The sequence below is a fragment of the Melanerpes formicivorus genome, unplaced genomic scaffold (genome assembly GCF_026170545.1).
Source record: "Melanerpes formicivorus ecotype bairdi unplaced genomic scaffold, bMelFor1.0.p_v2 SCAF_64, whole genome shotgun sequence".
Lineage (NCBI taxonomy): Eukaryota > Metazoa > Chordata > Aves > Piciformes > Picidae > Melanerpes > Melanerpes formicivorus.
In genome coordinates this window covers 3,782,655-3,807,847 of record NW_027142416.1, presented here as the reverse complement: position 1 = coordinate 3,807,847, position 25,193 = coordinate 3,782,655, and the positions used below count along the sequence as shown (strand labels likewise).

Genomic DNA, 25,193 nt, shown 5'->3' with positions numbered 1-25,193 from the left:
TTTATTAAGAATCACAGAATCATAAAATGGTCCAGGCTGGAAGGGACCTCCAAAGCTCATCCAGTCAGCAGGGACATCCCCAACTAGATCAGGCTGCCTAGGGCCTCCTCCAGCCTCACCTTGAAGATCTCCAGGGAAGGAGCCTCAACCACCTCCCTGGTCAAACTGTGCCAGTGTTCCACCACCCTCATGGTGCAGAACTTCCTCATGGTTCCTCACATCCAGTCTAAATCTACTCTTCTCCAGCTTGAAGCCATTGCCCCTGGTCCTGTCCCTGCAGGCCTTTGCAAACAGTCTCTCTCTATCCTCCCCACAGCCCCCTTCAGGTCCTGGCAGGCTGCTCTTAGGTGTCCCTGGAGCCTCCTCTTCTCCTGGCTGAACGCCCCCAGCTCCCTCAGCCTGCCCTTGTAGCAGAGCTGCTTCAAACCCCTGATCATTCTCATGGCCCTCTTCCAGATCCTCTCCATCAGCTCCATGTCCTTGCTATATTGAGGGCTCCAGACCTGCACACAGTACTCCAGGTGGCAGTAAATAATCAATAGAAATTACATACCTGGCATAAAACATTCTTAAACTGAAATAAGTGAATAGAATTGTGTCATCATTTGAAAATATCTGGTACTCTGCTATGCTCACAGGTCCATTGGTGCAAATAACTTTTAATACAGATGTAGGTTTTCTTTCTGGTGTTGTTGTTTTCCTATTTTCCACAACCTGTTCTTACTGTTTGCCTGTGGAAAGGGACTGGAATCTATTCTTTCTCTTTTTTTTCCCCCTGAAAGCTCAGTAGTGCTTTCAGTCCAAAAGTCAAAAGTTTAGGTGCATTACTTCATGACTGTGAAGCCTGAGTAGTTGTCATTAAAACGTGCTGCCTCTAATTTTAGCTCACAATAACAAGACCATTTGTAATAGCAGTTATAAAAGAGACAGCTGCAACTTTCTTGTCCTGGGACACGTGCTGCTGATGGAAAATGGATACAGACATATGTAGGGACCTAAAGAAAAAGGACATTTCTGCACAACAGTAAAATGCAGAGCTGGATTTCTAGGGTGCTGGGGCTCATTCTAATCAATCCTTTTTCCTTATGGTCTGCTGCAGATATTATCTTACTGAACTGCAGCCCCTGGAAGAAGGTCATTGGAGACAAAAAGACCTTCAAGTGTTTGTGTTCCTGCATGCAACCTGCAGATCTCAGCTGCCTGCTAGCTTTCCCAAACCCAGCAGTCTGGGGTTTGGTTTTGCTCAGCCTGTGCATTGATTGACCAATAAATCACTTGGTGTGTGAAGCATTTTATGGCTGTGGGACAAGAGCCTAGAAGAACATTGCTGTAAAACCAGATTAGATGGACATTGTAACTTTAATTTATACTTCCAAAAATCCAGGGTTGTATTCTGCCATCAGGGTGTAATCTTTCTTTTCTTTTACTAGGAAGAGTCCTCTCTCAATACATGTGGGCATGGTTGAGATGAAGCAAGAATGTAATTATCAAGTGTGCAGGTAAGGTCACTCTACCGGGATGCAAAGACTGAGTCCATCATTATCATCATCATCATCATCATCATAATCATAGAATCAACCAGGCTGGAAAAGACCTCAGAGATCATCAAGTCCGACCTATCACACAATACCTCCTGACAACTAAACCATGGCTCCAAGTGCTACATCCAGCCCTTTCTTGAACACCTCCCACCAAAGCAGATAGTGATGTAGGAATGGAACAGAGAAGAGCAAGTGGCAAGAGAAGGAGCCTCATATTCTTTTCTTTATCATGGCATGCCTCTGTTACAGTATACTTATTAGGTTTAAATATTAGGTTCTTTTCTAGATCCTTTCCTGCTTCTTGTCTTCCTAATTTAAACCCAAAATGTGACTTCCAGCTGTACATCTCAGCACCCTTTGCTACATCTCAGGGTGCAGCTCCATCATCAGCCTAATCCAGTCTGAGCTACAAGCTTGCCATCTTCCAACGTCACTAAATATGGAAGCTTCTTTTCCATTGGATTCAGCAGTTATGAGAATATGCAGTGAACTGAGTAAGTAACCTTCTCTTCCTTCTCCTAAAGGAAGAGCTGAATCACTGTGTATCTACAAGGTTGCAATGTCTGGAGTAACATGCATGTGGGAATCATAGAATTGACAGGGTTGGAAGGGACCTCAAGGATTATCCAGTTCCAACCCCGCTGCCATGGGCAGGGACACCTCCCACTGCAGCAGGTTGCTCACAGCCACATCCAGCCTGGACACAAAAACCTCCAGGGATGAGGCTTCCACCACCTCCCTGGGCAACCTGTTCTACTACCTTCATGATGACAATATTCTTTCTAACATCCAGTCTGAAGCTACCCACTTCTAGTTTTGCTCCATGCCCCCCAGTCCTATCACTCCCTAACACCCTCAAAAGTCCCTTCCCGGCTTCCACCCCTTCTCCTCAGGACTTCTGCCATTGAATCACATCTCCATCCCCTCTTACCTGGGAAATGCTAGCAGCTGAACACAATGATAAACAGCTGTGTTACCAGAAAAATTAGTCATTGAAGAAAAGACCACCACAGTTATTCAATGAGAGACTGCACTGGCCACAGAAAGCTACACAAAATCTCAGGTTTTCATTTTGGCTCACCTTCCATCGAGGTCCAACTTTGACATGCATCATTGTCTTCTTATCCCACAGAATTGTAATGTCCTGTTCTGGAAAGTGTATCACAGTATAATATCCAGCCTTCCAAAGCTGATAGTTAGATTTGTTTTCCTGTCCCCTTAAGATCTTCTGACAGAAATGAATATTTATTAAGACCTAATAAAGTCATTCTACCAAGGTATGCAGCCAACTAACAACAAAGTATGTACAGAAGTACTGCTTCATCACGCATATATATATTGCTAGAAATGTTGTTTAATACTTAGACACTTTGACTTTGCAATCATGCCAGTTTGCTTTGACAACATACTTTGGTTTCCCTTTTAAAACCAAGTGGGAAGAAACCAATTAATGCCAATATATTTTGACTGTTTGAGGCTTTTGAGCAGCCTTCTTTGTAGAGCAAACAAAATTTGGGGGGGAGAGGGGATGAGAAAAGAAGGTTTTTGCTGGGACCTACTGTTTTCTCCAGGCCTAATCACTTGTAATGCTAACTCAGACTGAGAGATGTTTTGCAAAAGCAAGCTCCTTTGCATTTGTAACTTCACAGTGCTTATTTCAAGGGGCAAACCCAAAAAGGAAAGAAAATAACTAACCTGCTTCTCAGAAGGTTCACTGAAATAAATCTCAGTGTCTCCAACAGTGATGAAAACATTCTTTGAGCAAACAATGTCATTGTCAAAGCACTTCTTGTTCTGAGCAATTATAGATATATTTGAATTATCTGTACTCTGGAAGAGGAAGAAGAAATCATTTTAATTCCAGATACCACTGCATTTCACTCCTGCAGATTTGCAGGCTTACCATCAGAGAAGGATGACAGAATTCTCAGGGTTGGAAGGGACCTCAAGGATCACCCAGTTCAAACACCCCTGCAATCGGCAGGGACACCTCACACTACAACAGGCTGCTCTGACCCACATCCAGCCTGGACTTCAAAACCTCCAGGAATGAGGCTTCCACCACATCCAATCTGAAGCTACCCACTTCTAGTTTTGCTTCATTCCCCCCCAGTGCTATCACTCCCTGACACCCTCAAAAGTCCCTCCCCAGCTTTCTTGGAGCCCCCTTCAGACACTAAAAGGCCACAATTAGGTCTCCTGAGAGCCTTCTCCAGACTGAACAGTCCCAACTCTCTCAGTCTGTCTCCATAGCAGAGCAGCTCCAGCCCTCTGCTCATCCTCATGGCCCTTCTCTGGACACCTTCCAGCACCTCCAGATCCCTCCTGGCTCAGAGGCTGCAGAAAGGGACACTGCTCCAGGTGTGGTCTCAGCAGAGTGGAGCAGAGGGAGAGAATCACCTCCCTGGCCCTGCTGGCCACACTTCTCTTGCTGCAGCCCAGGTTCTGGTTGGCTCTCTGGGCTGCAAGTGCTCACTGCTGGCTCCTATTGAGCTTCTCATCCACCAGCCCCCGAAGATGGACTACTTAGTATTTACACATCTTTGAAAACAAAGGCATGTACCAAACAAGGAAATGCATTCTTAAATTCCAAGTTGAGCTCACAACCAGCTCAAGCTTTAGAGTTAGACACACAGAGCCATTACAATCAGTTGTGTGTCCTCTCTCTGAGTATCTCTCAAACTCAGAGGATGAGCCTACCCCTAAAATAGGAGTCTGTCTTGGGCCTTTAAATTGTACTGATACGTAGTATCCAATACTTACTCCACAGGATGGTTGTCAAAATTGAGACGCGCTATAAAAAGAGTTTTATTTTTAAACCAAGGTACATGAGATCAAGTTGGTTTTATATTTTTAAACCCAAGATACCTACCATCTGTCAGTAGCAATTTTTATACCAACACCCATCCAAAATCACAAAATCATGAGCCATAAGCCATCTTATTGGGAGAAGCAAAGTTCCTGCTGATATTGGGGCTTCTGATATGGGCTTGTTTTTTTTTCCTTTAATATTTAGCTATGTCTACTCTCATGTCTTTTGACCTGCCTGTGGTTTAGTACCCAAAGGTCAAATTTGCTGCCTTCCCAATGCATATCACAGGATCACACAGGCTCACAGGATGTTAGTGTCTGGAAGCAACCTCCAGAGATCATCAAGTCCAAATCCTCTGCCAGAGCAGGACCAGAGAATTCAGCACAAGTCATATAGGAACACATCCAGAAAGGCCTTGAAAGTCTCCAGAGAAGGAGACTCCACAACCTCTCTGGGCAGCCTGTTCCAGCGCTCTGCGACCCTCACAGTGAAGAAGTTCCTCCTCATGTTGAGGTGGAACCCCCTGGGCTGTAGTTTCTATCCATTGCCCCTTGTCCTATCCCAGGGCACAACTGAGCAGAGCCTGTGCCCTCCCTCTTGACCCCCAGCCCTCAGATATTTATAAACATTTATTAAATCCCTTCTCAGTCCTCTTCACACTAAAAAGCCCCAGGGCTCTCAGCCTCTCCTCACCAGGCAGTCCTCCCTTCATCATCCTTGTAGCCCTCCCTTGGACTCCCTCCAGCAGATCCCTGTCCCTCCTGAACTGGGGAGCCCAGAACTGGATGCAATATTCCAGGTGAGGTCTCGCCAGGGCAGAGTAGAGGGGAAGGAGAACATCCCTGGATCTGCTCGACACACTCCTCCTAATGCACCACAGGATCCCATTGGCCCTCTTGGGCCCCAGGGCACATTGCTGTCCCATGCAGAATTTGTTGTCCACCAGCACTCCCAGGTCCTTCTCCACAAGGCTGCTCTGCAGCAGAGCACCTCCCAGCCTGCACTGGTGCAGTTTATTCTTCCTCCCCATATCTGTTGATGCTACAGCCTCTTAACTGAGTTTTCATTCTAGGCACATAAAATCACTTTTGGACCTTAGCTCATCGTGTCTCTTTATTCACCTGAAGTTTCTGTGGCTCTCCCATACTCTGAGGGATACACAAGGTCCCTTGTAATTCCCTGTGCTAGGACTGGTACCAGAACAAAGGAGAGCAGCTGTGTTTTCAGAGGGGATAACATTACCACAAACAAATACAGAGGGAGTCTTATTCCAGGCAACCAGCACCAGAACAAGAGGACACAGTCTCAAGCTGCACCAGGGGAAGTTTAGGCTCGAGGTGAGGAGGAAGTTCTTCCCAGAAAGAGTAATTGGCCATTGGAATGTGCTGCCCAGGGAGGTGGTGGAGTCACCATCCCTGGAAGTGTTCAAGAGGGGATTGGATGTGGCACTTGGTGCCATGGGTTAGTTGTCATGAGGTGTTGAGTGACAGGTTGGACTTGATGATCTCTGAGGTCTTTTCCAACTTTAATGATTCTATGATTCTGTGATTGTTATCTCTTAATTTAGATTTGCTTTTCAGGTTGTTTCTGTTCCAATCCTTGTAGGTTAACATGAAGCCATAACTATAGAAATGATCTGAGAGTCAATTTCATAAGGTAGCCAACAGTGCTTCTGAATCCAGTTAATTTTTTAATCAGATTCAGTCATTACAAAGCTGAGACAGATATGAAATAAAAATTCTGGTAATGGCAAGCTATTTATCACACCTGATGAGTCATCCAGGCTTATGTGGGTAGTGCTGGAAACAAAAATAGGTTTAAATTTCTCTCCTTATTCCCACCCTCCTTCCAAGACTCTCTGAGACTTTGACTAGCTGCAACTAAGTGCAGGTGCTAATGCGCTCTGTGAGAAAGATGCGAATGGTGGCTTTCAGTCCCCAGTACCAGGAGCACCTCTTGGCCACAATGGGAGAGGTGCCACAATGGTTTGTGCCTGTAGCATCTCCCCCCAGAGCACTGCTCCCTCCCTTGGCCAGTGTACTCTTTGCCTGTCTCATGTTTGTACCCTTGTTTCTTCCATGCTCACAGAATCACAGAATGTTTGGGGGCTGGAAGGGACTTCAAAAGCTCATCCAGTCCAACCCCCCTGCCAGGGCAGGAGCACCTAGAGCAGGTCACACAGGAACATATCCAGGCAGAGCTTTAATATCTCCAGGACAGGAGATTCCACATCCCCCCCTGGGCAGCCTCTTCCAGTGCTCTGTCACCCTCACAGGGAAAAATTTTTCCTCCTGTTTCCATGGAACTTCCTATGCCTCAACTTCCACCACTCCCCCTTGTCATGTCACGGGGCACAGCAATTTTGCCCAGCAGAATTCAAGAATGAAAATCCATATTAGCTATTTGTTCTGACTTTAGTAGAAAGCACCACTACACAAAAATGATAGGTGATCTAGGCAGCAGATGATTTTTTTGCCTGTAGTCTGTCACGACCCACAAGCCAGAGGATGCTTCTGCTTGGCACAGAAAACACTCTGCAATGAGTGAACTGCCTGCAAGCATTCTGTTGTCCTAATTCCATGGTTTACAAAGGAGGTGATAAGTTACAATGAGCTTGGAAGACAAGCTGGGTGAAGTTAGCCACTAGCTGCTGCTGAAAAGGGAGTATAGGAAATCAGGTCTTCAGGATCTATCAGGAGAACTCAGTTTAAACTCAGTAAAAGCTCAGAAAGCTTCAGGGTAAAGCAAAGTCCATCTGTTCCATTCTGTTGTAAAGCTGCTTTAGGTGGCACTAAGAGTGCAACTGGTCACTACCTTTTTGGGAAATACACTGTGTTTTAATTAAGCCAGGCTTGCTGCTGGAGTCATTTCAGTAATTGTTCCCCTCTGAATCAGATAACAGCCCAGGGCATTTTTTAGTTTATTAGAGGTGAAGTGGTAAATTAGAAAGGAGACAAACTCATTAGCTTGTAGGATGCAAGCTGATCCGTTCTGTGATGGCCAAATTAAAAATGAGCAAGGAAGCTACCTCCTTGCCATGAGAGTGTTTAGAAAGTGACTTTGCTTACAGTCTGTGGGGCTGTTTGATGCTTAGGACGTTGTAGGCTCTTTTCATTGCAGAGGTCATTCCTCTTCAGTTAGCTCACCCACAGCAAGAGGGGACACTCTGAGTTTATAAGCAAGCCATGTCCTCACTGTAAGAACAGAGACAGAGGGCCCTATTTTAAATAAGGACAGCTAATTCAGGCTAATTATCCTTCAGTAGAAATACACCTTTTTTGGCAATGAAGACAAGCTCTTGGAGCAGCAGTGGGTAGCTATATTAGCTCTGCTAATTGAAGCTGCTGCCAGTGCCTTCTGACAGACCAGGCCAATCCCTGCAGCTGAGGAGAATCAACAGACTCGAGTCAGAAATTTTGTGTATGGTTGGGATTTGAGCCAAGGGCAAAAGTTGAGTTACATTTCAAATTAACTCTGCAGTAGAGAGAAGCCTGGAGACAGGGAGTGTTTTGCTGACCCAAGCCAGAACAGGGAGTTCTGAAGACATGTGAAGTACTTCCCTACTGGTAGGACTGGGTGCTGGTGTTAAGTTACCAGAAGTGATGCAGGATGGAAATGCAGAGAGATCGTGGTGGTGCCTCAGTAGAGCTGTGAGCAAACCAGACATGTAAGAAAAAAAGAGCTTTGTGTTCAATCCAAAGCTTTCTGTGCTTTGTCTCTTTCTAATGAAGTCTTAGACCTAACTCCAAATATCAAAATACCTTTATGGATTATGTATCTCTTGTGGCTCAGAGCTCTCATGATGAGATTTGCTGTACATACCTACCCTTGCCTCTCTCTCCATACACCTCACTTCAAAGTAAGTCCTTTCCCAGCCAGGCAATACCAGTCAGATTCAAAGCTGAGTGACACTTTCTCTCACGTTCCTCAAACTCTGTAACTGCCACATGTGCAGCCTTTTCTTTCATCAGGGGAGAGAGAAAATGCAATTGGAACTGAGCGCTGCAGCTTTGCCAATGCAAATGAAAAGGCAGGGACGATTTGGATACAGAGAGGATCGTCTCTTAGTGTTTGTATAAGCCAGTGAAGTCTTGGGCAAATCTCAGCAGCTCTTAGTGACCGTGACAGCATAAATAATAATGATGATTGAGTTCCACCACTCTGATCTGCACTGAATCCACACAGGTATGAAAAGAAGCTTTTGTCACTGCCACTGATCTCTGCATAAGCACTAGGAGTGGGTCCAATGACTAAGGAGGGGGTTGGGGGTTGGTGTGTTGGTTTTCCCTTTTTTTTCTGCCTAGCCTCTTTCCAAGGCAGAGTTCCCTCTTTACCTTTTAAGGTAAAATGCACCCAGCAGGGGATGTACCACAGTTCATCATGTGAAACCTACTTACCCTGACAGAAACTAGAAATAAAATGGTTTTCCCACTGCAAGAGTATCTTCCCACGTAAATTACCATATCCAGCCTGTTCCAACTTAATATCAGTTTCTTTGTGATAACATAGAGTTGCCAAGCAACAGGGAAGACAGAGTCACAGCTCTGGGCAGTCAGTCAAAAGCTCATTGTCAGTCCTGCTTCTCAGTACATTCTTTTTCTGGACTTCACTGCACTTTTTCTACATATTTCTTCCAAGCTGAAAAAGCAAAGCCCTGCTCTCTTGGTGGTTTGGGTGGTGTTTGTTTTGGTTTGTTTTGTTTTTAGTTCCTTTCTTTTCTTTCTTTTTTCTTTTCCAGTAGTGCTTAGGAATGCCTGGGTTTATTTTTGTTAGAAACTTTCTATTTCAATATCCTGTTCAAAACTTTCTGTTGCTACCAACCAATAGCAACACCGTGCAGTGTGCTTGTACAGTTAAAATGGAGCCCAGGAAAAGACAATTTAACAGTGGCTGTATTTAGCTTCTTTGAAGGTTTCATTAAAACCTCTCTATTTAATGTTCATTCTTTCCTGTTCTTGTCATTAAAATCTCCCTGCACAGTGTTCATTCTTTCCTGTCCTCAATACCCCAGCTTCCATTTTATTTGTTTTACACCACACAAACTAGGGTAGCCATAAAACAATAGAGGGACACTGGAGCTGCTCTGCTATGGAGACAGACTGAGGGAGTTGGGGCTGTTCAGTCTGGAGAAGACAAGGCTCCCAGGAGACCTACTTGTGGCCTTCCACTATCTGTAGGGGGCTACAAGAAAGCTGGGGAGGGACTTTTGAGGGTGTCAGGGAGTGATAGGACTGGCGGGGATGAAGCAAAACTAGAAATGGGTAGATTCAATTTGGATGTGAGGAAGAAGTTGTTCCCCATGAGGGTGGTGAGAGACTGGCACAGGTTGCCCAGGGAGGTGGTGGAATCCTCAACCTTGGAGATTTTTCAGGCCAGGCTGGATGTGGCTGTGAGCAACCTGCTGTAGTGTGAGGTGTCCCTGCCCATGGCAGGGGGGGTTGGAAGTAGATGCTCCTTGAGGTTCCTTCCAACCCTAACAATTCTGTGATTCTATGACAGACTGGGAACTGGGTAGATTAGTTCTACTTTCCTTTTGTTTTAATGATTCTTTAGAGGTTCTACAAGTATTGGGGGTGGGGTGGGTGGGGTGGGGGTGGAATGTACAATGTGGGTGTGTAATGAGCGTTTAGGTATAAATATTTAAGTGGTTTTGGAGAGCAGACAAATGCTTGGCACCTAAAATACTCTGTTAGTTTCTTGTACCATTTTCCAGGGGTGTTAGTCTTCAAATAATCAGTGGAAAAATCTGAATTATGCAAAACTCATTCACAATTTGCACCAAAAAGCATCTCCTATTGGAAAGGTGCTTCTGTTTTGCTGGTGTGATCATTTAGTCTGTTCCATTTAAAAATGATGTATGTGTACATTCTGTGTAATTTTTAAAATCCCTGCTCTTGCAACTTGCACAAATTCCTATTGACAATGGCATCCTGGGGTGCAGCAAGAAAGGTGTAGCCAGCAGGGCCAGGGAGGTTCTTCTCCCCCTCTACTCTGCCTGCTCAGACCACAGCTGCAATCCTGTGTCCAGTTCTGGGCTCCCCAGTTGAAGAGAGACAGAGACCTGCTGGAGAGAGTCCAAGGGAGAGCCACAAGGATGCTTAGGGGACTTGAGCATCTCCCCTGTGAAGAGAGACTGAGAGCCTTGGGGCTGTTTAGTGTGGAGAAGAGAAGGCTGAGAGGGGTTCTGATCAATGTCTATCAAGAGCTGAGGGGTGGGTGTCAAGTGGAGGGGGCCAAGCTCTTTTGGGTGGTGCACAGCAATAAGCCAAGGAACAATGGAGACAAACTTGAACAGAGAAGGTTTCAGCTCAGCATGAGGAGAAACTTCTTTAGAGTGAGGGTGACAGAGCCCTGGAGCAGGCTGCCCAGAGAGGTTATGGAGTCTCCTTCTCTGGACATATTACAAACAGACCTGGGTGCATTCCTGTGCAGACTGCCCTGGGTGATGCTGCTCTGGCAGGGGGGTTGATCTGGATGATCTCTGGAGGTCCCTTCCAACCTCTAATGTACTGTGAGACTATTTTCCCTGTAGCTATTCGGGCACTGGAGCAATACTGCTTGATGTCAGCAGATGGCACTGATACACACTGTCTTAGTTTGGAAAGAAATCCAGGCGAAAGTTGGGAAGCAGTATCATAGAGAAGATATTGATCCTCTTAACGGGAGACAGAAAAGGAATAGTAACAGTGCTTATTTTTCCACTTAAAGAAGAACACATTGCTGATGCACAACCACTTGCACATGAATTCTCTTTTTCTTTTTCTCTTCTACGGATCTGTAGCTTCTGGGCTCATTTACACTTGAAATATGGCAAAGCAGCTTGCACTACACCTCTACTTTGTGACACATTTCTAGCACTGCAGCACAGCTTAGTAGAAGTGGAGTAGAGCAATGTCAATGAGCAGATTTGTTGATGCAAACACAGAGGGAATGACATTATTCCAGCTACTGATGCACCCTCGAACAACTTCCAGATGTTTCCTAATGTATCCACAATAACTCCTTCCTATTTCTTTAAAAGTGGCTTCCCAGAAGGATACCTCTCAGGCACAATAAACTCTCAACAACTCTTGAGAAAAATGTTTTGCAGTTGTGTGCATCTGTGTGGATGTATGCAAGCAATAGGAAAAAAATAAATCACTGTATCATATTTATGATACACAGGGGTTTCTGTAGCAGATTTTCTGGCAAATAGAGCTGTTGGGTGTTCTGAGGTTTTCACAGAATCACAGTATGTTAGGGGCTGAGAGGTACTTCCAAAGCTCACCCACTCCAACCCCCTGCCAGAGCAGGATCACCTACACCAGGTCACACAGGAACTCATCCAGGAGGGTCTTGAATATCTCCACAGAGGGAGCCTCCACAGCATCCCTGGGCAGCCTGTTCCAGTGTTCTGTCACCCTCACAGGGGGGAAAATAAAATTTCCTCCTGTTCGCATGGAGCTTCCTCTGCCTCAGCTTCCACCACTGCCCCTTGTGCTGTCACTGGGCATCACCCAGCAGAGCCTGGCTCCAGCCTCTGGGCACTCACCCTGCACATCTTTATCAACATGAAGGAGGTCACCTCTCAGGCTCCTCTCCAAGCTACAGAACACTCAGCTCCCTCAGGCTCTCCTCCTAAGGAAGATCTTCCACTGCCTTCATCATTTTTGTGGCTCTGTGCTGGACTCTTTCAAGCAGTTCCCTGAGGTCCTTCTTGAACTGAGGGGCCCAGAACTGGACACAATACTCCAGATGTGGTCTCAGCAGGGCAGAGTAGAGGGGGAGGAGAACCCCTCTTGACCTACTCACCACACCCCTTCTAATCCACCCCAGGATGGCATTGGCCTTCTTGGCCACCAGAGCACATTGCTGGCTCATAGTCAGCCTCTCATCCACCAGGACCCCCAGGTCCTTTTCCCCTTCACTGCTCTCCAGCAGCTCAGTCCCCAACCTGTACTGCTCCATGGGGCTGCTCTTTCCCAGGTGCAAGACTCTACCCTTGCCCTTGTTGAATTTCATCTCTTTTCTCCCTGCACAGCTCTCAGCCTGTCTCAGTCTGGCTGAATGGCAGCACAACCCTCCTGAGTCAGCCACTCAACCCAGTTTGTGCCATCAGCAAACTTGCTGCCAGTGCTCTCTGTGCCCTCATCCAGGTAGCCAACAATACTTTTGAAATACAATTTTTATTTTACTTTTTTAAGCTGCTGCTATTCTCTACAGAAAATATTGTCCTTGACACTTCAAAACTTTCCTCTAGTTCAGCATTTCTTCATCTTGAGAAAAATGATTAACCACGTAGAGATCATGTGAAAGCTTTTGCCTTTTTTTGTATATTTTAAGAGAATTAAATTTGAAGGTTTGAGAAAAGAACATTTAAAGCAGTTTTTGTTTTGTTTCATTGACTGAGCTTTGCCTGGTTGTGTATCAGATTTGGCTTTTGCATAGCTCACATTACTGCAATCCCTTTTTAATTAAGAATGGTGCATGCTGAAGATTAAGGATTTGGGAACATTCAGATACTTGTTTTCAGGTTCTGCAATGTGAGTTCTTCTGAATCACAGAACAACAGCACAGTTAGCAGTGTTAGTTTTAAATGCCTAAAGAGATATTTTGTAACACCTTTTAGTGTTTCTTGACTAATAAGGATAGGATAAATATCCGTGTTTTAACATCGTTGGCTTTATTGAGAATCCCAGAATGGTATGGGCTGGAAGGCACCTCCAGAGCTCATCCAGTCCAACCTCCCTGCTGTCAGCAGGGACATCCCCAACTAGATCAGGCTGCCCAGGGCTCCCTCCAGCCTCACCATGAACATCTCTAGTGAAGGACCCTCAACCACCTCCCTGGGAAACCTGTGCCACGGTTCCACCACCCTCATAGGAAAGAACTTGTTCCTCACATCCCATCTAAGTCTGCTTTGCTCTAGGTTGAAGCCATTGTCCCTGGTCCTGTCCCTGCAGGCCTTTGCAAACAGTCTCTCTCCTTCCTTCCTGTAGCCCCCTTTAGGTGCCATCAGGCTGCTCTTAGGCCTCCCTGGAGCCTCCTCTTCTCCAGGAAGAAGCACAACAAAACAGGGCAAAAATGTGGAAAAAAAAAGGACAAGATACAGTGGGCATAAATTTGACTTTTCTGAGCTCCAGTAAGTGATAGTAGGAGCTAGAAAGTTGGAACTTGCACAAAGCCTTTTTTTTTTTTTTAATGTAACAGATGTTGAAAGCTTTCATTTACACTGCTGAAAATTGGCTGCTATGCATTCAGACTCAAAACTACTCACGTCCTGACCTAAACCAGAATAAAGTTAATTCATAGTTCTTGTAGCCTAGTGACAGTACCCAGAGTTAGAAGCCATAAACTGCTGTGCAGGATCTGCAAGGACACCAGCCTGAGCATCCTCCCACTTCAAACACAGCAACAGGCTGCAGATGCATCATGCAGCTTCCTGAAATGGCAGCTCCTTATGCTGTGTTTTGCTCATCTTTTACTGCTGCATCAGTAGAAGGCAGGCATCCACTGGCTACAAAGGTCCACAGCAGAAGGCAAGCATCCACTGGCTACAAAGTTCTAGAGTAGAATAATAGAATTGTCAGGGTTGGAAGGGACCTCAAGGAGCATCTACTTCCAACCCCCCTGCCATGGGCAGGGACACCTCACACTACAGCAGGTTGCTCACAGACACATCCAGCCTGGCCTGAAAAACCCCCAGGGATGAGGCTTCCACCACCTCCCTGGGCAACCTGTGCCAGTCTCTCACCATCCTCATGGGGAAGAAATTCTTCTTGACATCCAATCTGAAGCTACTCATTTCTATGGGTTTTGTTCCATTCCCCCCAGTCCTGTCATTCCCTGACACTCTCAAAAGTCCCTCCCCAGCTTTCTTGGAGCCCCCTTCAGATCCTGGAAGGCCACAATTAGGTCTCCTGGGAGCCTTCTGTTCTCCAGACTGAACAGCCCCAACTCCCTCAGTCTGTCTCCACAGCAGAGCAGCTGCAGCCCTCTGCTCATCCTCGTGGCCCTTCTCTGCACACCTTCCAACACCTCCAGATCCCTCCTGTAATAGAGGCTCTAGAACTGGACACAGTAGAAGGCAGGCATCAACTGTCTACAAAGTTCTACATTCCAGAGGCAATTCTACTCAGGCAGTCATTCTTACAGTGCCATCAGACGATAATATCTTAGAGCTAGTATTGCCAAAGGGCTGTTGCATGCTGAGCATTAGCTCAAAGGCAGAAATTCAAGCCTGATAGGCCTCTTTCTTCAAGATGTGTGGTCGTTAAATGGCAAGGTCCTCAGAACAAGGATCCAAATTCTGGGTCACACCAGGCACACACCACCTCCAAATTGCTATTCAAATAGCAAGAAACTTTCCCCCAAAGCCTTCCTGGAAGCCCTCCACCCTAATCTGCTGAAATTGAAAGAAATCTTTCCTTTGTTGGAGAATAACAAGTTATTTGTTCACTGCACAATTCAATGGTCTGGAGAATCACATGGTGGAGACAGAATGGTATGTAGAGGTAACTGAGTCTGAAATCATTGATCTAGAGAAAATGCAAACATTGCCAGCTGTAATTAAATCTTTTGCTCACAGGAAACAGTGGAAAAAGCAGGTACAAGCCAACATTATCTGAGCACTGCACTTCCCAGCTGAAGACAAGGATGGAAGGGGATGTCTCACACAGGGAGCTCACTACCGACCCTTTCAGGACTTCCAGAGACCCGGAAGAAAGAAGCCATCCAGAAAGGTACTCCTCTGAAGTCATGGGACTAATGAAAATCAAACTGTTGGTATTATTTACCTCTAGAGCAGGGCAAACCCTTCACTGGAAATGACATTTTCACTGAAAGGTAGGCTCTCTTATTTTATTATTTGATGGAAAATTTGCCTGCAAATTGTGAAGAAACGCATCCTTTTCTACACAGTTACCCTCGCTATAAATTATTGGACAGACAGTTGAGAGGACTTGTGGGAATCCTGTCTGGATGCAAATCAATCTTGTGATTGTATCAAGACCTGAGATACAACCCAAGAAAGGATAAGATCTGCTCACCAGGCTGCAACTGCCCTGGAAGGCAGGGGAATGGTATAAAAGTGCAGCAGAAATGTGTGCAAGGCAGACACCACTGGTACTGGCTCTCTGGAATGTGCACAGACAAGATCAGCTCTACCCATCAGATACCCTGAAAAGGGGAGGTGGTGAAAAGGCTTCTGGACTATACAGTGGATTAACCACCTGGCATGATAAGCCCTGGTGTACAAGAAAGCTGGGGAGGGACTTTTGAGGGTCTCAGGTAAAGATAGAACTAGGGGGAATGGAGCAAAACTAGAAATGGGTGGATACAGATTGGATGTGGGGAAGAAGTTGTTCCCCATGAGGGTGGTGAGAGACTGGCACAGGTTGCCCAGGGAGGTGGTGGAAGCCTCATGCCTGGAGGTTTTTGCAGCCAGGCTGGACGTGGCTGTGAGCAACCTGCTGTAGCGTGAGGTGTCCCTGGCCATGGCAGGGAGGTTGGAACTGGATGATCCCTGAGGTCTCTTCCAACCCTGATAATTCCATGATTCAATGATCTCCAGGTATAAAACTTAAGTGAGTTCTTCTGCTAAGACTTTTCCTTTTTTCCCCTTGAAATTGTTGAGCTTTTAAAATGTTAGAAGTAAGTGTTCTCTGTGAACATCATTAATTCATATAATTCATATAGGGTCTTGACTTCTCAGTGTGTAATGTAAGTCCTTATTCCTTGAAAAAATATGGAGTTTCTTGAGGCATTACTGCTTTAATTTTCTGAATTGCTCCATTAAATCTGCTACAGAGCAGCCCTGTGGAGAAGGACCTGGGAGTGCTGGTGGACAACAAGTTCTGCATGGGACAGCAGATCCTGGGGGGCATTCAGAGGAGTGTGTCGAGCAGATCCAGGGAGGTTCTTCTTCCCCTCTACTCTGCCCTGCTGAGACCTCACCTGGAATACTGCATCCAGTTCTGGGCTCCCCAATTCAGGAGGGACAGGGATCTGCTGGAGAGAGTTCAAGGGAGGGCTATGAAGATGATGAAGGGATTGGAGCACTGCCTGGTGAGGAGAGGCTGAGAGCCCTGGGGCTGTTTAGTCTGGAGAGAGAAAGACTGAGAAGGGATTTAATAAATGGTTATAAATATCTGAGGGCTGGGGGTCAAGACGGAGGGGACAGGCTCTGATTACTTGTACCCTGGGATAGGACAAGAGGCACTGGATATAAACACCAGCACAGTAGGTTCCACCTCAACATGAGGAGGAAGTTCTTGACTGGGAGGGTCCCAGAGGACTGGAACAGGCTGCCCAGAGAGGTTGTGGAGTCTCCTTCTCTGTAGACTTTCAAGTCCTGTCTGGATGCATTCCTTTATTTAGAATAAACCTTTATTTAGAATAAACCAAACCAGGTTGGAAGAGACCTTCAAGATCATCGCGTCCAGCCCATCAACCAATCCAACACCACCCAAACAACTAACCCATGGCACCAAGTACCCCATCAAGTCTCCTCCTGAAAACCTCCAATGATGGCGACTCCACTACCTCCTTGGGTAGCCCATTCCAAAGGGCAATCACTCTCTCTGTGTAGAATTTCTTCCTAACCTCCAGTCTAAACCTCCCCTGGTGTAACCTGAGACTGTGTCCTCTTGCTCTGGTACTGGCTGCCTGGGAGAAGAGACCATCATCCGCCTGTCTACAACCTCCCTTCAGGTAGTTTTAGAGAGTGATAAGGTCACCCCTGAGTCTCCTCTTCTCCAGGCTAAGCAACCCCAGCTCCCTCAGTCTTTCCTCATAGGGCTTGTGTTCCAGATCCCTCACCAACTTCGTTGCCCTCCCCTGGACTCGTTCCAGCAAGTCAACATCCTTCCTAAACTGAGGGGCCCAGAACTGGCCACAGGACTCAAGGTGCGGCCTAACCAGTGCAGTGTACAGGGGCACAATGACCTCCCTGCTCCTGCTGGCTGTGCTCCTGCTCCTGTGTGACCTGCACTAGATTCTATGGTCCTGCTCTGGCAGAGGGCTTGGATTTGATGATCTCCAAAGGTCCATTCCAAACCCTAACATCCTGTGATCTTGTGATCTTCATGGTCTTTTTCTGGCCAAGGGATGTACCTACTGAACCAGTCAGAAAGGGCTTTTTCATACCCCTACTGTCACTTTAAACAAGAAGGCCTGACAGATGATACTGATGTTGAAAACAAAGTTTGAAGTTTCATAATTTGCTGAAAGTCGATACTTTATTTTCTCCCACAAGAGCACAAAAGCTCCTTATTAAAAACACAGACAAAGATAAGGATGTCTTCTTTGTTTAGTACAGTGCAGTACAGTGGCAAAATAAGGAGCTGTTCAAGCAGATCACGTTTAGGGAGGCTAGCAGCCAAATCAAACAGTGAAGGTGGTAATGAGGAGGGGAATAGTGTATCATTATGCCATTCAGGGGATGGGATTCAGATCATAATTCCTGGGCTCAGGGCTACGCCTGGGAAGAACTAGTATGCCAACAAATTTGTTGTAGTTATCATTTCCCTGGTAGGAAAGGCTGAGGAAAGGCTCCAGCCTGTGAAGTAGGTAAGAGAAGAGAGACATCCCTTGGCCCTCTCTGAGCCAAGGAAAGGCTCCAGACTGTGAACTGGGTAAGAGAATAGAGTGGAGTGGAGTGGAGTAGAGTGGAGTGGAGTGGAGTGGAGTGGAGTGGAGTGGAGTGGAGTGGAGTGGAGTGGAGTGGAGTGGAGTGGAATGGAATGGAATGGAATAGAATAGAATAGAATAGAATAGAATAGAATAGAATAGAATAGAATAGAATAGAATAGAATAGAATAGACCAGGTTGAAAAAGATCTTCGAGATCATCGCGTCCAACCTACCACCCAGCACCATCTAATCAACTCAACCATGGCACCAAGTGCCTCATCCAGGCTCCTCCTGAACACCTCTAATGATGGTGAATCCACCACCTCCCTGGGCAGCCCGTTCCAAAGGGCAATCACTCTCTCTGTGTAGAATTTCTTCCTAACCTCCAGTCTAAACCTCCCCTGGCACAGCTTGAGACTGTGTCCTCTTGTTCTGCTGCTGGTTGCCTGGGAGAAGAGACCAACACCCACCTGGCGACAACCTCCCTTCAGGTAGTTGTAGAGAGTGAGAAGGTCTTCCCTGAGCCTCCTCTTCTCCAGGCTAAGCAGCCCCAGCTCCCTCAGTCTCTCCTCATAGGGCTTGTGTTCCAAACCCCTCACCAACTTTGTTGCCCTTCTCTGGACACCTTCCAGCAGCTCAACATCCTTCCCAAACTGAGGGGCCAAGAACTGGACACAGGACTCAAAATGTGGCCTAACCAGTGCTGTGTACAGGGGCAGAATTGACCTCCCTGCTCCTGCTGGCCACACTGTTCCTGATGCAGGCCAGGATGCCATTGGCCCTCTTGGATGCCTGGGCACACTGCACGCTCATGTTCAGCCTACCATTGACCAGTACCCCCAGGTCCCTCTCTGCCTGGCTGCTCTCCAGCCACTCTGACCCCAGCCTGTAGCACTGCATGGGGTTGTTGTGGCCAATGTGCAGAAGCCAGCACTTGGATGTGTTCAATCTCATGCCCTTGGACTCTGCCCATCTGTCCAGCCTGTTGAGGTCCCTCTGCAGAGCCTCTCTACCCTCCAGCAGATCAACTCCTGCCCCCAGCTTGGTGTTGTCCACAAATTTACTGATGATGGACTCAATGCCCTCATTCAGATCATCAAGTGTTTTAGAAAGAAAGAGAGTTCAACTTTTCTTTCATTGCTACTAATTTCCTTCATATGGAAGTCAGCCCTGTCAGTCTGTTCCTGTCAAATGCAGCCATGGAGTCCTTTTAAAACATCTGGTTATATCTGGCATCCTGGCTGGAATCGGCAATGCTGAGTCCGGCAGAAGTAGGGAGGTGATTGTTCCCTTGTACTCAGCTCTGGTGAGGCCACACCTGGAGTGTTGTGTCCAGTTTTGGGCACCTCAATACAAGAGAGATGTGGAGGTGCTGGAGCCAGGGCAGAGAAGGGCAAGTGTGGCCGGTTGACGTTGCACCCTTAAGAAAGGGAATATGGTGGACGGAAGTTGGTAAACGGAAGGAATAATCTAAACTATTTCGTTGGTAAAGTGGGAGGAAGCACCCTCTGAACTGGGAGTGTAGGAAAGATATCCTGGGCACTCCGGCATTTTATTTTCAGTCTTGCTTCCGCCTTTCCACGTTGCGGCCGCTCTCTGTCTCTGTGCTGGGCTTTCTGCCAAGGCCTCGGCCTTGAAGATAGATAAAGGCCGGTACATTAACTCCCTTCCAAATGACACGGACTGCTTCTAACATTTTTTTTTCCTCTCTTTTCTTTCTCTTTCTATCCCATTCTGGGGAAAGGGGGGGAAGAGAGGGGAGAGCGGAGGTGGGGGACCCCTCTGCCGAGGGGGCTTACTCTCATTTCTGTGTTGCTCTGTTGTATATCTTTGTATATATTGTAGATATTGTAAATTTGTAAATATTCCCCTGCATACTCTACATTGCTTTGTAAATATAGCTCCACTGCTTTGCTAATTCAGCTTGTGAGGTTTTTTTTTTTCCTTTCCCTTCAATTTTCTTTTCCCTTCACCTTACAAGGGGGAAGGGAGGAGGCTTCTCGGCCTTACCTTCCAAACCCACCACAGCAAGGAAGCTATGAAGGGCCTGAAGAATAAATCTGACGAAGAGCAGCTGTTTAGTTTGGAAAAGAAAGGCAGAGGGGAGACCTCCTGGATTTCTACAACTATCTGAAAGGGTGTTATGGAGAGGTTGGTGCTGGACTCTTCCCATAAGGTAATTAGTGATAGAACAAGAGACAACAGCCTCAAGCTGCAACTGGGTAGGTTTAGACTGGACATTAGGGGGGAAAAAATTCATGTCAAGAGTGGTCAGTCATTGGAATGTGCTGCCCAGGGAGGTGGTAGAGTCACCAACCCTGGATGTGTTTAAAGGTGGTTTGGATGTGGTGCTTGGGTATATGGTTTAGGGGTGAACCTTGCAGAGTAGGGTTCAGGGTTGGACTTGGTGATCCTGAGGGTCTCTTCCATTCCTCTGGTTCCAGGATTGCACATCACATAGTTCATCACTTGTGTGGTTTAGTTCCCTCAAAGCCTTTGGACATGTGCCATAACTCCATCCTTTGTTTCTTTTCTTTTGTTCCCCCCCCTAAAACTTCTCCAAACATTTCACAGTTGAAAAAGATCCCAGAGATACATCATCTGTTCCAGACATAATTCTGCAGTCCCCAATTTGTAATAAACAGTCCTTAAATAAATAATGACCGTTTTCCATATACTGAAGAGGAAAGAAAAATTATGAACAAATTAGGCCATACTTTCTCACATTAACTAAGTTTGGGGGGAGAAAAAAATAACTGTTTGAAAAGCTGGGAAAAAATTCTGAAGAGCAGCTCTACGTAGGCAACATTTTTGTCAGTTGTGCCATCAGGTTCAGCCTGGAGAAAGGCCTGTGGGCAGCGTGCCACACGCTTTAATTATGTGCCTGCCAACTTCATTCTTGAACTCCAAATGTTCCCCGTGGTTTGCTTCCAGACAGGTAATTTCTTACACAGTAGAGTGGCAGGTGACACTTTCTTGCAAACCCAAAACATTCCACTATCATACTGAAGGTTGAATAAGCAGCATAGATTTGCTTTACACAACAAGGCAAACTCAACAGGACCTGGCAATGTGTGTTTGCAGCACAGAAGGCCAACCATATCCTGGGCTGCATCAAAGCAACCTGAGCAGCAGGATAAGGGAGGTGATTCTGCCCCTGCCCCTAATGCTCTCAGGAGACTCTGCCTGGTGCCTCCAGTATGAGACAGACATCAAACTGCTGGAGGAGGTCCAGAGGAGGGCTGTGAAGATGATCAGAGGGCTGGAGAACCTCTCCTGTGGTGACAGGCTGAGAGAGGTGGGACTGTTCAGCCTGGAAAGAAGATGACCCCGGGGAGACCTTGCTGAAGCCTTCCAGTACATGAAGGGGGCCTATAAGAATGCCAGGAAGGGACTTTTAACATGGGCTTGTAGTGATAGGATGAGAGGAAATGGCTTGAGGAGTGGAGATTTAGACTGGAGATTAGAAAGAGGGTGGTGAGACACTGGAACAGGTTGCCCAGGGAGGTCACTGATGCCATCTCCCTGGATGTGCTCAAGGCCAGGTTGCTCAAGGCCATCATACAGGTGAAGCAACTCCTATTTTTTTAATCTTAACCCCTATTTTTTTGGACCTTAAAAGAGGAAGATTTGTGCAAACCTTCTTATATCTCTAAGAGTGAGAGCTCTTTCATGACACAGTATGATACGTGGCCTGACTTTGCTATGAGGTATTCTTATTATCTTTACCAAACCTCTCTCTCTTTTCTTCTTTTTCTTTTCCCTTTTTTTTCTTTTTCTTTTCTTTTTTTTTCTTTTTTTTTCCCTTTTTTTCCCTTTTCCTTTCTTTTCCTTTTTTTTTTTTTTTCTTTTTCCTTTTTTCCCCCTTTATTTCTGTTTTTTTTTTTTTTTCTAAAGAAAGGAAAAATCTGGGACCAATCTCTTTCATTTCACAGCTGTGAAAACTCTACCAAAGTTTTTCTTAAGGCTGGTTAGACAGTCAAGGATGGCAGAAAATGAATATTCTTCCTCTAAACACTTTACTGTCTATCAGAAGACAGACTCTTAGACCTAGTAATAGCAACAATCAATAATAAGGAATGGAATGGAATGGAATGGAATGGAATGGAATGGAATGGAATGGAATGGAATGGAATGGAATGGAATGGAATGGAATGGAATGAACCAGGTTGGAAAAGACCTCAGAGGTCATCAAGTCCAACCTATCACCCAGCACCATCTCATCAACTAAACCATGGCACCAAGTGCCTCATCCAGTCTCCTCTTAAACACCCCCAGTGATGGTGACTCCACCACCTCCCTGGGTAGCACATTCCAATGGCCAATCACTCTAGTGTTGTTAGTACTAAAATATATTTCTAAGTATAATTTGTCATATTTTTAAGCAAAAAAAAAAAAAACAAAAAGGATATCAATGTACTGTAAATGTGTGCTATGAGGAACCTTAGCATGTAGCTACCAGACAATCCCAATGGATGATTTCATTTCTGCATTATGAAATCATTGTGTTTGATATGGTTATACACATACACTCCAGCTCTGATCCAGACCACATTCAAGAAGGATTCCAAGCAGCCTCAGAGGTCACAGAATCATAGAATGGTCCAGGCTGGAAGGGACCTCCAATGGTCATTCAGTCCAACCTCCCTGATTCTTTCTGGGAAGAACTTTCTCCTCACCTCCAGCCTAAACCTCCCCTGGTGCAGCTTGAGACTGTGTCCTCTTGTTCTGTCACAGGTTACCTGGGAGAAGAGACCAACCCCCACCTGGCTACAACCTCCCTTCAGGTAGTTGTAGAGACCAAGAAGTTCTCCCCTGAGCCTTCTCTTCTCCAGGCTAAGCAACTCCAGCTCCCTCAGCCTCTCCTCACAGGGCTGTAGTCCAGACCTCTCCCCAGCTTAGTTGCCCTTCTCTGGACATGTTCAAGTGTCTCAATGTCCCTCTTAAACTGAGGAGCCCAGACCTGGTCACAGGACTCAAGGTGTGGCCTCACCAGTGCTGAGTCCAGAGCATAATGAGTTCCCTGCTCCTGCTGGTCACACTATTGCTGATGCAGGCCAGGATGCCATTGGCCTTCTTGGCCACCTGGGTACACTGATGGCTCATGTTCAATCAGCTGTCAACCAGTACCCCCAGGTCCCTTTCTGCCTGGCTGCTCTCCAGCCACTCTGATATGGTCTAAGTAATCACATTGGTATGGTAACTAACAGAAAGTTCATTGCATAAACTATTCTGTCTCTTTCCTCAACTCTTCACTCTACCTGATACTACCTGGTAGCTTCTACTTGGTTTGCTGAACTTGGCTGTGCTCTTTGCTGCGGCTAAGTACTAACAGCTACACTTCTGTTTTCTCTTTTCTCTCTCTTGTATGGGGGTGTGTGGAGAAGGGGGAGCCATTGGTAGCCCCCCTGACTTAGTCCAGAGCAGGGTTCCTGTGTTGTTTATAAACTGTAAGTATATGTAAATATATGTAGTACATATTCATCTCATTTCGTATTTCCAGATTCTAGTCTGCTTGTAAATAGAGCTTCATTCACTTCCAAAACCTTCTGAGCTAGTCTGGTGATTTACTTTGGGAGTAATTCTCCAAATTCACGTCGGGGGGTGATTACCAAACCCACCACAACCTCTTTTCTGAGTGTTTGTTTCCACAGAACATCCCTCAATATTCAAAACTCTTGCTCTCTCATGGAAATTTTCACTTGAGCACATGAAAATGTATGGACAGTCCTCCTACCTTCAGCAGGTAAGCTTGGCAGTCACTGACATAATCATATTCCAGTCCATCAAAGGTGTAGTAATGTCGATCTCCATAAATAGTGCACACGGCAGGACAGGGGTAGCTGGTGCAATTGAATATCCCTCTCCGGCAGACACTGGAAGGAAAATTAGCAATCAAGCTCTTCTCACAGCAGGGTCCTTTTCTTTTACTTTTCTATCAAAAGCTTCCCTGTGTTCTGTATTTCCAGTCATACAGAAATTTGTGAAAGGTAGGACACTGTCTTCAGTTTTGGGCTGCCCAGTTCAAGAGGGAAATGGAGCTGCTGGAGTGGGTCCAGTGGAGGGCTCTGAGGATGATTAGGGGACTGGAACACTGCCTGGTGAGGAGAGGCATAGGGACCTGGAGCATTTTGGTCTGGAAAAGAGAAGACTTAGAGGGGATTTAATAAATGTTTATAAATATCTGAGGGCTGGGGGTCAGGAGGGAGGGGACAGGCTCTGCTCACTTGCTCCCTGGGATAGGGCAAGAAGCAGTGGATGTAAGCTGCAGCACAGGAGGTTCCACCTCAACACAAGGAGGAACTTCTTTACTGTAAGGGTCACAGAGCCCTGGAGCAGGTTGCCCAGAGAGGTTGTGGAGTCTCCTTCTCTGGGGACTTTCAATCCCTGTCTGGATGTGTTCCTCTGTAGCCTGAGCTAGATTCTCTGGTCCTGCTCTGGCAGGGGGGTTGGACTTGATGATCTCTTTGGGTCCCCTCCAACCCCTGACATCCTGTGATCCTATGATCCTGTGAACACCTCAGACTTGAAAACACAGAGCTACACTGTGGATTGTTTCTGAAGCTGTTGTTGATTCCATGGCAGAAGAGTCAGAAGCATTTTGCTCTCAGCACATACGTACAATAAACACCTTAAAATGCTTATTTCTTATGCACAGTATTTCCATTACTCCCTCCAGTATCTACCAGACATCATGCCAGAACACAATTGTTCATGAAACATCAATATTATATTTGTTTTCTCAAGAGACTTTTATTAAAATCTGCACATATTCAATGCAAAAGACCTCCAGTTGCTACCTGTAAGATTCCAGGGTACCAGACAAATACCAACTGAGTTTAAGAAATAAATGCTGATATTTTAGGGATCACTTTCCCTGCCATCTGCACTCAGTGACATGCATGAATTTGTGTGAAGGCAGAACTGACATCCTGCAGTTTTCTTTGTGTGCATATATAAACTCAGCCCATTTACCACTGAAGTTTTTGCATGGTTAAAAGCCGCCATGCCCAAGTTTGGTTTTTAATGATCATTAAATGTAGACTTACCTGAAAGACAGATATTTTCTCTAGCAAATTATAATGGATGAAAACCTGCTTTGCATCAATATGAATCAGGTAAGGTTCCTTTAAAAAGGTTCTGGGTACTAGCTCAGTTTCCAGTTCTAATGCTTTTTATTTCTTTTCTTTGTCTTTTCTTTCTTTCTTTTATTATTACACATCATCTTCC

The 25,193-nt window shown here is 45.9% G+C and overlaps 1 protein-coding gene across 1 annotated transcript in view; it reads right to left on the bottom strand.

Annotated features, from left to right (window-relative positions):
* OTOGL (otogelin like) overlaps positions 1-25,193 on the bottom strand; it is a 139,131-nt gene that overhangs the window by 62,640 nt on the left and 51,298 nt on the right. The window contains exons 25-27 of the mRNA XM_068162433.1: positions 23,701-23,839; positions 3,237-3,371; positions 2,623-2,769 (exon numbers count right to left, since the gene is read on the bottom strand). Coding sequence (XP_068018534.1) covers positions 2,623-2,769; positions 3,237-3,371; positions 23,701-23,839 — 421 coding nt within the window. The remainder of the gene's footprint in view (positions 1-2,622; positions 2,770-3,236; positions 3,372-23,700; positions 23,840-25,193) is intronic.